This window comes from Sorex fumeus, unplaced genomic scaffold (assembly GCF_029834395.1).
Source record: "Sorex fumeus unplaced genomic scaffold, SorFum_2.1 ptg000008l, whole genome shotgun sequence".
NCBI classification, from domain to species: domain Eukaryota; kingdom Metazoa; phylum Chordata; class Mammalia; order Eulipotyphla; family Soricidae; genus Sorex; species Sorex fumeus.
The window spans coordinates 81,305,485-81,318,688 of record NW_026606065.1 but is presented as its reverse complement, the minus strand read 5'-3'; the positions used below and the strand labels follow the sequence as shown (position 1 = coordinate 81,318,688).

General features: G+C 44.6%; 1 protein-coding gene across 2 annotated transcripts in view; it reads right to left on the bottom strand.

Moving 5' to 3' along the window:
* The window catches only part of LOC130017871 (phospholipid-transporting ATPase IB-like), a 688,232-nt gene that overhangs the window by 575,950 nt on the left and 99,078 nt on the right, over positions 1-13,204 (bottom strand). For both annotated transcript variants that reach the window (XM_056108642.1, XM_056108649.1), the window contains exon 2: positions 9,612-9,756. In XM_056108642.1, the coding sequence (XP_055964617.1) occupies positions 9,612-9,756 (145 nt within the window). The remainder of the gene's footprint in view (positions 1-9,611; positions 9,757-13,204) is intronic.

Sequence of the window (13,204 nt, the reverse complement as noted above, 5' to 3'; positions counted from 1 at the left end):
AAAAGCCTTGTCTAAAAGTATCAGCCTGATAAAAATGCTAATTGAAAGAATCCTCTACAGACATTCCTAAGTATATTTGGCCTACAGTCCTCTTTGCTGGGAAAAACTCACTCAGTGCCCCCTGGAAACAGAAAGCACAACCTAATTGCACCCGTGCCACACTGCCACCTCCACCTCCACCCCTGCAATTCTTTCAGCAGGTCCTGGTGAAATGCCTACTGTCCACTTTGGGAAATAACTGTTCTATGGCATTAATGGTTGCTGGTGTGTGTTAAGGGCTCTCAATACGCTACGAAATTCACATTAAGAAAAGACAGTGCCACGGATGTGGCAAGAAAAGGACCCTCCTTCACTGCTGGTGGGAATGCCGACTGGTTCAGCCCTTCTGGAAAACAGTATGGACGATTCTCAAAAAATTAGAAATTGAGCTCCCATTTGACCCAGCAATACCACTCCGAGAATATATCCCAGAGAGGCAAAAAAGTATAGTCGAAGTGACATCTGCACTTGTTTGTTCATTGCAGCACTGTTTAAAATAGCCAGAATCTGGAAAAAACCTAAGTGCCCGAGAACAGATGACTGGTTAAAGAAACTTTGGTACATCTACGCAATGGAGTACTATGCAGCTGTTAGAAAAGATGAAGTCATGAAATTTATATACAAGTGGTACTACATGGAAAGTATCATACTAAGCGAAATGAGTCAGAAAGAGAGGGATAGACATAAAAAGATTGCATTCATCTGGGGGACATAAAGTAACAAAATAGGAGATTAATACCCAAGAATAGCTGAGATCAGTACCAGGAGGATTACTCCATGGCTTAGAGGCCAGCCGAGCATTCTAGGGGAAAGGGCAGCTCAGATAGACAAGGGAGCACCAAATAAAGGGTGTTTGGAGGATCCTCCCAGGATGGGAGATGCATGTTGAAAGTAGACTATGGACCGAACATGATTGCCACTCAATGCCTCTTTTGCAGACCACAACACCCAAAAGGAGAGAACAAAAGGGAATGCCCTGCCACAGAGGCAGGGTGGGATGGGGAGGATGGGTGTGGGAGGGATACTGGGATTCATGGTGGTGGAAAATGGGCACTGGTGGAGGGATGGGTATTTGATCATTGTATAATCAAAACCCAAGCACAAAAATTTGTAAGTCTACAACTGTACCTCATGGTGTTTCACTAATAAAAATTAATTTAAAAAAATTAAAAAATTAAAAAAAGAAACTTTGGTACATCTACACAATGGAGTACTATGAAGCTGTTAGAAAAGATGAAATCATGAAATTTACATACAAGTGGTACTACATGGAAAGCATCATGCTAAGTGAAATGAGTCAGAAAGAGAGGGACAGACATAGAAAGATTGCCATCATCTGGGGAACATAAAATAACAAAATAGGAGACGAACACCCAAGAACAGCTGAGATAAATACCAGGAGGTTTACTCCATGGCGTGGGGGCCAGCCGCACATGCTAGGGGAAATGGCAGCTCAGACAGAGAAGGGAGCACCAAATAAAGGGGATCAGGAGGATTCTCCCAGGATGGGAGATGCATGCTGAAAGTAGACTACAGACTGAACATGATTGCCACTCAATGCCTCTTTTGCAAACCACAGCACCCAAAAGGAGAGAGAGAACAGGAGGGAATGCCCTGCCACAGAGGCAGGGTGGGACGAGGAGGATCGGGGTGGGAGGGATACTGGGATCCGTGGTGGTGGGGAATGGGCACTGGTGGAGGGATGGGTACTCGATCATTGTATAACTGAAACCCAAGCATAAAAATTTGTAAGTCTACAACTGTACCTCATGGTGTTTCACTAATAAAAATTTTTTTAAAAAAAAGAAAAGAAAAGAGAAGAGAAGAAAAGATAAGACAAGACAGCACCAGGGTCAGAGAAATAATGAAGCAGATAAAGAGCTTCCCTCGCATATAGCTGACCCGGGATCACTCCTGAGCACCCCATTATGGTCCCCCAAACCTGCCACGAGTGATCCCTGAACAAAGATTCAAGAGCAAACCCTGATTACTGTCTGTTTCATTCCCCAAACAAAATAAATAAATAAATAAATAAGAAAAGGCTGTGCCAGATTTGGAAATTACCCAAGAATATCTGTCTCTGCATTTTAAAAAAAGTGAATGATAACTATTAGAGGAGATATATATTGCTTAACTTGACTAGATAATCATTTCACTTTATATCAAAGCATGATATGCATCTAAATACATGCAAATTTTATTTTTTAAATATTTTTTAAAAATAAAAGTAGAAAAATTATTTTTAAAAATATATTAAAATATTTTAAAGAATTTTTAAATATATTTTAAATTTTTTAAATATATTTGTACAAAATAAAAGTATGCACATCAGAAAACCTTGAGGCTGGCTGTTTTAGAGTGAATGGAGGTGCCAGGGAGATAGTTTGGGGTCAACAGTGCATGCCTGGCATTCACAAGGTCCCTGATTTCATTCTCCATCACTGTATCCCTGAGTACCCCCCAGAAGCAGCCCTAGAGGCCCTAAGCACTGCTGGGTCCAAAAATCACTGTTTCTCCAGGCCTGAGTATTGAACAGTCCTGTCCACCTGACTAAGTTTCATAGGGGTGAGGGATGGGCAGGTGGACCTGGGCTCCCTGATTGGGAGAGTCCCCCCCACTCAAAAAAAAAAAAAGTATGAAGAACACTTTCAACATTAGCAATTACTCCTAAGAATGACTTTTATGCACTTTTACAATTTCCAGACTTAACAAGGATACATAATTTGTCTGAGATGTCTAAACCTCAGATTTTAAAATAATGATATTTATGTGAATCAAAAGGGAGAGCTTATTATTTCTGAACTCTTGATAGTCTTCCTGATTAAGCTGTCAGCAACTTCAGTATATAGCAGAGTCAGATCCTACCTAAATACTTAGCAGAAGAATAGTTCCCTACCTAAATTCTGAAGCTTAAAAAAAATCCAGAGAATCATTTGTCCCTACAACTCTCATTGGTATTAGGTCCAGTACTATACATTAATGATGTATATCATACATCACATATATCACTACTATTCAAATAAAAACCTAATCTCTGAAGATAATTTTAGTACCTACATTCCTTAAGACATGAACAGCTCTCAGTCATTAGGATCCCAACACTATATTATATATACGTATGTGTATATATGTATATATATATATATATATAGTTTCTTTGGGGGTCACACCTGGTGGTGCTCAGGTCTTACTCCTGGTTCTGTGCTCGGAGATCACTCCTGGAAGGTTCAGGGGATCATTTAGGGTGGTAGGGATGGAAGCTGGGCTTGCTGTGTACAAGGCAAACACCACTGTACGGTCTCTCTGGCCCCCAAATATTTTAAGAATAATCCTTAAAATCTACACAGTGTTCGATTCCCTTTTCTATAAAGTCAAAATTCTATTTTAAACTTATCTTGGGCTGGAGCGATAGCACAGCGGGTAAGGCGTTTACCTTACACGCAGCCAAGATGGCTGACCTGAGTTCCATTCCTCCGCCCCTCTGGGAGAGCCCCTCTCGGAGAGCCCGGCAAGCCACCAAGAGTATCTCGCCTGCACGGCAAAGCCTGACAAGCTCCCCTTGATGTATTCGATATGCCAAACAGAGTAACAAGTCTCACAATGTTACTGGGCCCACTCGAGCAAATCAATGAACAACAGGAGGACCTTGCTGTGAAACTTATCTTGGCAACACTAGCAAAATGTTTATATAAAGTAACTGTCCTTAAGGTGAATCTGAAAAAATGCAATAGCTCAAACTGAAGTTGTTGCTTTATTTAATGAAGATTTTTGTAGCAAAAACTCCCACCTGAAATGAATGACTCAGAACTATCTGTAAATATCCCAAGGTCCTTTCAAACCTCATTTCAAACACAACCACCTTACAGCCTTGAAAATCACTATTTCAAATGAACTGCTGATTACCACAAGATTGTCTATATCTGATTAATCAAATGTTGCTCCATTACTTTATCATGAAATAACTTTAAAAGATTTTCTAGGTGAAAAACAAATTTAGTTTTAATCATTTTTGAAAATTTAGATACACAAAATTAAGATTCACCACTAGTTTCCTTTAAACAGTGTGGGCTGGAGCGATAGCACAGCGGGTAGGGCGTTCGCCTTACAAGCGGCCAACATGGCCGACCCGAGTTCGATTCCTCCGCCCCTCTCGGAGAGCCCGGCAAGCTACCGAGAGTTTTCGATATGCCAGACACAGTAACAACAAAGTCTCCATGGAGACGTTACTGGGCCCGCTCGAGCAAATCGACGATCAACGGGAGGGCCTTTACCTTTACCTTTACCTAATATTTAACTTAAAATACACCTCCAGGAGTGATCCCTGAGCACAACAGGGTATGGCTCCAAAACCAGTAATAATAATAATAAAATAAATTAAAACATTTCTATATAGTGCCCTGAACAGAAAAACAGAGAGGGAAAGAAAAGTAGACTTTTAGGCTTGTAGATTTGTGGTCTCTGGGAGGAAAATAAAGGGAGATGAGAAATAAAAGGCATGAGATTTCTTCTGGAAGTGATGAAAATGTTCTAAAAGTAACAGTGATTAATGATACAGAATTCATAATATTAAAAACCATTGAATTGTACACTTCATATGTGTGAATTATGTGGCATGTAAATTATATCTCAAGTTGACAAAATATTTAAAAGGAGTATACATTTCAGGAAAGTTAGTTGTTAGCTGGATATACATATATGTCCAATTTATATACATACATAAAGCACTGTCCTCCCATTGTTCATGATTTGCTCGAGCAGGCACCAGAAACATCTCACAACAAATTGTGAGACTTCTTGTTACTGTTTTTGGCATATCCAATACGTCACGGGTAGCTTGCCAGTCTTTGCCGTGCGGGCTAGATACTCTCGGTAGCTTGCCGGCCTCTCTGAGAAGGGCGGAGGAATCGAACTTGGATCAGCTGCGTGTAAGGCAAACACCCTACCTGCTGTGCTATCGCTCCAGCCCATATATATTATATATATAGTACTATACATGTGTATGTATTCCTCAATATTCTATTCCTCAATATTCTATTCATTACTATTACTATTCATTTCCACAGGATCGGACAGATTATTGTCTTCAAGGTCAAGCCCTGACGTATCAATACCTAGGGTGAGACAGAATGACTCTGCTATATTTCTCCATAATTATTTATCATCACCCCAATTTACTGGCTTCAGTAATAGAAGATACCTTTTGGGGGGGGTGTTGGGGTGATTTGGACCACACCCAGCTGTACTTAGGGTTTACCCCTGGCTCTGAGTTCAGGAATAACTCCTGGAAGCCTCAGGGGACCATAGGAGTAACAGGGATGAAACCCAGTTGGCCCCATGCAAGGCAAACACCCAAATCACTGTATAATCATTTTAGTCCCAATTCTAACAGGATCTGATCAAAGACTGCTATTATTTTTTGGTGATAAGAACAAGAACAGGGTCTGTGGAAACTAACACTGATGAGACAAAAAGTCTCCCTGAAATTCAAGCAATTGCAAGGAATGAGAAGTTACCAGGCTGTGATCCCCAAACCCCATAGAGATGCCAATGCCACAGACAACTGCTGGTGACCCTCTTCCTCTGACATACCAGGCTCAACCTCTTTCTTGGACATGTAGCTCAGTCTCCCAAAACTTTTCCTGTCATGAATGACACCAGGATCCCCGACATCACCCTCCCCACACACCACATTACCACAACAAACCTCAACAGCTTTCCTGAAGTCCAAGTGCTACTTGCTGTGAATGATCAAAGTCTCCAAACCAGAAAGGACCAGGAATGAGAAGGAAAGGGAGGTGCCCCTGGGGTGCACAGCATCCACATAGACCTCTGCTTTTGCCCCAGGACTCTGCGATATCATGAGGCTCCTTTTTTACATAAACCTTCACTTAGATGTGAGGGAAATAATTCATTCCACAGAGGCTCCAGGATCAAAAAAAAAAAAAAACAACTATGAACCAGAGCTGGAGTAATTGTAGGACATTTGCTTTGTACACAGCCAAACTAGGCTCAATTCCCGGATGCCCATGTGGTCCCTTGATCACTGTGATCCCTGAGTGCAGAGCCAGGAGTAACACCTGAACATTTCCAGGTCTGTCCCCCCACCAAAAAAACTATGCATAATTCTTCAAGAAAAATTCTATTAAGGAAAAAGCAATCCTTTATCAGCTACCTTTTATGAAAATATTCCTTTGACTAGCTCTAGTAACTTTTAGCAAACATTCATAGGCCAAAGCAAAAAGTCTTATTTTCTTATAGATTTTTTAATAGACTTTGATTTCAGCAATGCTAAATCTGCTAATATAATGTGGCTGGATGTTTTATAAGCCCTTTAGCTATAATGCCTAGAAACTTTATAATCAATTCCTTAATGAGCTGCAAGTCATTATCACCATCAATAATTATGAAGTAACATATTCAAAAACTATTTTATAGAATAGAAAGAAGCTAATGTTAATTTGTAAGCTGTTCACTGTATTCTGAAATTTATGCTCATATCCCATAAATTCAAAAATGTGTGCATTTTAGTACTTTTTTTAGTACATAACTAATTAGTACACAACTAATTCTATTATATACTTAAGCAAGATTTTACTGAGAGAATAGTTGGTATCTATCTACTTTATTCCTATGTGATATTTTTATATTTTTCTCTCCCCACCCCTAAAAAAAGTACATATCAAACTCCATAATTGGTAACCAATTACAATTTCTCAAATTGGCAGTAAAATTAGCTTCAGTAAAAGTCAGCTTTTAGTCTTGATTATGGATACTTAAGGCATTAAACATGCACAAAAGAACGCATCGAGTTACACACATATTATCAAGGCTTTAAGTCTTTGTATCCCATAAAAACTAGAAAATTTAGGAATAGGAGAAACAGTAAAGCAGATAAAGCACTTGTATGCCGCCAACCTGGATTCAAGCCCAGCATCCCATAAGGTCACCTTAGCATAGCCAGGAGTGATTCCTGAATGCAGAACCAGGAGCGACCCCTAAGGATCACTTGGTGTGGCCCAAAAACCAAAACCAAAACAACCTAGGAAATTTAAACAAAAACAAAAGAAACTGTTCTTCTATCATTAAGTATGCACAAAGAAATGCATTGAGTTACACACATCAATAAGAACTAAGTGAAAATAGCATTTGAAAGCATCCGAAAATTTTAAGTGCCCATTTCCTTATCTCATACAGTATTTAAGTAATTTTTATCATTTAAAAATAATTCAATTGTGGGCTGGAGCGATAGTACAGCGGGTAGGGCATTTGCCTTGCACATAGCCAATGCGGGTTCGATTCCCAGCATCCCATATGGCCCCCTGAGCACAGACAGAAGTAATTCCTAAGTGCAAAGCCAGGAGTCACCCCTGTGCATCACTGGGTGTGACCCAAAAAGCAAAAAATAAATAAATAATTTAACTGAAACTTGTACAAATAAGAGGGTTGCTGGGTCAGAGAGAGAAAGAGAGAGAGAGAGAGAGAGAGAGAGAGAGAGAGAGAGAGAGAGAGAGAGTACGGGGATAAGGCAATTTTCTTACATGTGATTAACTGTAAGACTACTAACCATTCTGATCCTTGACACCAGATGTGGTCCCCTGAGCACTGCCAGGAGTGATCCCTGGACATAGAACCAGAGTAAACCCTGAGCACTACTATTTCTGGCCCTCAAACCAAAATAAGAAAAAAGAAAAAAGAGGGTCTGAAAAAAACTGTATCAGCAGCACAGGGTTCCAAATAGCTTTAAATATATTCATGAAGGGTCTAGAGAGATGGTACAGAAGGTTCGGCACTTCCCTTAATGTGACCAATATCAGTTCAAACTGCACCACCCTACATGGTCCACCAAGCACCGCCAGCAGTGATCCCTGAGTGCAGAGCCAGGAGTGAGCCTTGAGCACCACGGGATGTGCCCCCCCAAAAAAACAAATCTTATCAAGCAACAATAATGTTGAACAGTCAGGCCTTCCTAAATTAAAAAAGTCTAGCCTGATAATCAGTATGTTGTACAAGCGCTACACAGCAGTGACGTGCTTGCTTGTATCTATCGCTAATAAAGTTTTAGTCCAAGCATTCAGAAGAACCACTGGAGACAGATGCCAACAAGTGGTATCGCTAGGTCATATTCCTATTTTTTTTAGAAATATCGCCATATTGCTTTCCATAGAAGTTAAACCAAATGACATTCTCACCAACAGTGGACAAGGGTTTCTTTCTCACCACAACCCGGCATCACTGACTATTTCAACTTTTTGATATATGCCATTCTCACTAGTATAAAATCTCAAAGTTGTTTGTATTTTCCTAATTATGAAAGACAGTGCTCACTTTTTTCCATATGCCTGTATGTCATATTTTTGGAAAGTGCCTGATCAGGATCTGAGTTTAAAGTAGGGGATGGGAGAATGCTGAACCAGAGGGACATTCAGGAGCTTGGGGGAGGGAAGCGGGAACACTGGTGATGGGTGTGATGTTGGAATGCTAGAATTACATGCATGGGAAAACACCATTAGCAGTACTGTAAATCACAGTACCTCAATCATTTTTAAAGTTCTTTTAAAAATAGAATCAAAATTTAAAAAAAAATAAGAATACGAAGTTAGGTTTGTCAGCCTACAGCATAACCAGTCTCTTTGCTTCTCTGCTGAGCCACCCAAAGAACTGCATGTTCTGAAGTGACTCCCAGCTATAAAACTGTCTCAGCCGGAAAGTTTAATAAAATTCAAAGAAGATACAGCAGCCCAGGACCCTAACGCTCTAGCTCTGCACAATGGAAAGAAACCAGGGCACATCCAAAAGCCGAGAGGATTCTCCTCCTCTCCTGGCCATTTAGCATCATAGGACCACAGGGCCATCAATGACCATCTTTGTCTCGCTTCGCAGATCTGGAGGCAATGACCCAACCCTTCAGAGTCCAGTTGAGTGATGAGCCTAGATAAGGCCAGAGAAAGGAAGCAGCTGACATTGGGCAGTAAAGAGACTCGGATGTGGATTTCCATTCCTCTTTCTGCTAACTCTGAGGGACAGAGTTTACCCACAAATAAAGACGTCTTAAAATGTCCTGGACCTTTTGGATGGAAGGACCCTCCCTATCACCCGTCACCTTTCTTTTTTTGTTTGTTTGTTTGTTTGTTTGTTTGTTTTATTAACCTGTGGACTCCTTTATGCAGCACTTCCCCACGTCAGGGGCTGCAAATCGCCACGGAGAGAAATCCATTGACTTAAAACTGGACTAGGGGAATTCTTGGAAGGCAGTTTGGGATTTAAAAAATAATAACAAAAGACCTCATTTTCTGTAGCGAGGTAAGCTTCAAAACTTCCTGTGACAGACTAGTTGCAGAGTGCACGATGCTAGGAGAGAAAGCCTGGGTGACGGCTGTGTTCATTCCACGCCTGGCTGAGGTGTGGGGGTGGGGTGGAGGAGGGGAGGGGCGGGGCGGGGCGGGGGAGGGTCCGGGGGATGCCCAGAGGCCTGGGGACCGGCCAGGTGCGTGCAACCGCCGCCGGAGGGCGACGAGCCTCACCGCGCGGCCGAGGAACTGCGGCGGCGTCTCTCCGCCGCGTTCTCTTCCTACCTGATCTGGTTGTCACAGAATTTGTTGAGATGCGTTTGGTTGAGGTAAATGGTGCGGGCTGGTGCCTCCAGCTGGTCGTCAACAGACGTGGCCCGGGACATCTCATCCTCTGCTTTCTTGTAGCCCGAGGAAGAACGCGCAGGTCCTGCGGAGAAGCGCGCGCAGAAAACACAACACAAAGAAGTCACGCCGGGAAAGAGGCGGCGGACCGGGGCGGGGACCCGCGGGGAAAGGATGCTCTGGGCGAAGCCCCGCCGCCTATGTACCTAGGCTCCCCCCCAGGAGACCCGCTGCCGCTGCGGCTCCGGGCTCCGCCCAGTCTCTCGGTCCAGAGGGTCCCCGGGGGCTGCAGCTCAGGACCGTCCCCGCCCGGCCCCCGCCCCTGCCCCGCCCCTTAACAGGCCCCGCCCCTCGTCCCTTCCGTCCGGACCTCCACGCCCGCGAGTCTCCGCCCCGTGCCCGCCCCCGACACGCCCCCTCCCGGGCCCCGCCCCGGTCCCTGCGCGTTCCCTCGGCCCCTCGGCGCTAGCTGAAGGCCGGGGCGCGGCGGCCCCCGGCTACACACGGAGTGGCGCGCGGGGATGGAGGCGAGCTCCGGCTTAGACGGAGGACAGGTCTCGGCTTCGTAGGTGATGTTTAGGAACCGAGCGAAGGCCGCGAAGGGGACATGCCCGGCTCTGAGGTCGCCGCTGAAACGCGTGGCGCACGCACTTGTCCGAACCCTGCGAATGAAATTCCCAGGGCTCAGTGCGCCGCCCTCGCCGCTCGCTCCTGGGGAGCCGTGGGTGCGTTTTTCTGCGGCGGCTGCGCTCCCCGGCGCGCACCGCAACCCGAGCCGGGGCCACGCTCGGCGACCCCCGGTCTGGACCAACGCGCGCCTTCCGTCCCGAGCACGGCGCAGTGGCCAGACTGAGCGCGACAGCAGGTTTTAGCCCTGCAGCCAGGCCTCCAGGTGAGGTACGCTAGACCCTGGCACCCCGAACTTAAGAGACTGGCTTAGAAGACGCCAGGAGAGGGAGGCAACGGTGGGCTACCATTCGGCGCGCACGCACTCCCAGGCTGGGCCACGCCTCTCACGAGACGCAGCGACCAGGACTGGAATGAGCCACCGTGGAGGGGCCGTAGGAAGCACTGCCTCACACATGACGCTGCCTCCTTTTTCTTTACTATGTACACACGCAAAGATAAATGCCACACTTTCCAGGATCAAGCTGCCTGCTACTTAAACAGAATGGCAAAAAAAAAAAAAAAGTTTGAAAGAGGAAGTTTGGGTACATGTGTGCCCCGTCGTTTAAAGCTGATGAAACTCCAACTAGAATTAACTCAAAACGCCACCCTCTGCATGCAGGAGGTCCAGGGTTCCATCCAGGGCACTGCCCTGTTTCTCAGACCACCCCTAGGAGACGGTCGTGTCCACCATGCCACCCCACCCCTCAAATCCCGGAGTACTGAGCACCGCCAGGTCCCCAAACCAAAAATAAAACTGATTACAATCTTGTAATCCGTATCATAAAGATCAGATCAAACTAAACAACCAACCGGCTGAGGGCTGACATACTCTCCCTAGCAGAGCTCATAGCAGCCCTGATCACAGCACACGGGTGTGCCCACCACACTCGCTGATCCCCCTAACAGGGAACCCCACGCTCAGAACCCCCTCTACTTTCCAGCTTCCCTGAACACAATATGAGTGCCTGGATCCTGGGGCGCTGTGTCCCCCCACGAAGGAGCTGGCTTGGAGGAGGAAGGGCTGGGAAGCGTTTGCTGATTGAAGGCAGGCTGGGGATATTTTTGAAATTTGCCTATGCAGAGGACTACTCCGCTCTCCCATTTAAGCACTATGTCTTCGCTCAGCGGCATTTCTCATCCTTACCTGACATTATTTATAGTCTGTCTGCCCATGGCCAAGATAGAAACCCCAGGCTGAAGGGGCATGCTCGTTCCCTGCGGTGACCTCAACAGCCAGAATAGTGCCTGGCACATGGTGGACACTCATATTTTCTGGCTGATTAAGTCATTTTTACTCAAGCCTTATAAAGGGTGGTTTTCAGTTCTCTAGGAAGCAGAGCAAGCACAGTCGGCTCTGGACCCCATAGAGTGGTCTGGGTTGAGACAGCTCTTCACAGGACTAAGTTCCCTTGGTGGCCAATTCTCCTACTGCACAAAATCCCCATTGAGCATGCTTGTATAGTGGTCTTGTTTCTAAGCCCAATGCCACAAATCTTGACTTGTTTCAACTTAGTCTACAGCTCCTGAGTGATACTAATGGGCTGTCACAGTTCAATGCTTCTAGGAAGATTTAAAAAAAATTAAATCTTCCCATGCCTAGATCGGAAATGCCAGAGCTTCAGCCAGGTTAGGACCAAGCACCAAAGAGCACGGCAGAGGGAGCTAAGGAACCTCAAGGCCTCAAGGACCAGCAGCCTTAGGACAGGGACTTGGTTCAAGCAGAGCCTCAGAGCTGGGGAGAAAGTCAGGAATTAAGACACTTATCTGAAAATGGATGGTCCTGATTAGAATCTCCGACACCACCCAGAGTGACCCCTGAGCACAAAACAGAATCAAATACAAATAAGTGAAAACGAGTTTCAAGACAGTTTTACAGAATGAGTAAAGTTTCTATTATGAAAGTGGAGATATTCTGTATGATGGCAAGAAGCAATAAAAGACAAGGCTCTTATGGCAAGGCTCATATGGCACTTGGGGGGGGGGGGGCAGGTTAAAAAGAAAAAACAAAAACAGGTCTGAAGGGCCACACTGGGAAGGAGCAGAGAGGAAGCGTTTCAAAGCAAAGCCTGTGAGACTAAGGAGATGGCTCAAATAGCAGAGTATGTGCTGGGCACTGGCAAGAGTTTTGTTTGATTCCAGTACTACCTAACACCCCAGCATGGCCACCCCAAACTCCTCTGGCTATGTCCCCAATTAAAAAAAATAGCTTGTGGCCGAGCCATGGGGACCAAAATGCCAGGTAAAGAAGCTTTAATGTCATCCTATAGGTCACATGAAGCAGAAGGCTTGTAAGCAGTTGAGAAGAACATTTGGCAGTGATAATCGGGGAGGAGCAGAACAAGGGGAGAATTAGAGAATTAATTCGACAGTCCAGCAGCAAGTTGGCAAATGTATGAGTCAAGTGAAAAATGAGCACAATCATGGACTTGAGAAACATCTCAAAAGAAACTTCCACACACCTTTTGTTATAGATGACAGCAGCACTTGGTTAAGTAGGATTTGAAGAAGGGAACACTTGAGCAATAAAATGCAAGTCCCCTGGAAAATGGAATGGAGACAAGCTATTCCAGACAAAGATTTCAGTTCTGGATTAATAAATCATGTGGGGGGGGGGGAATACTGCCACAAATAACAACGGTGGCAAAACAAAATCAACTAATGTGTTCCGGATCCCTTCCCACCTTAGGTCAGCTCATCCCTCCTGTATCATGAGCTTGATCTTTTATTCCAGTCAGAAATAGCAATAGTTTCTCCCTGTATCCCTCCAAAGACTCAGATCATTTTCTTCTACCTCAGTGGCCTCATCTTGACCCAACCCTGCTTTGGAGACAAACATCACTATTTTTAAAAATAACACAAATGTA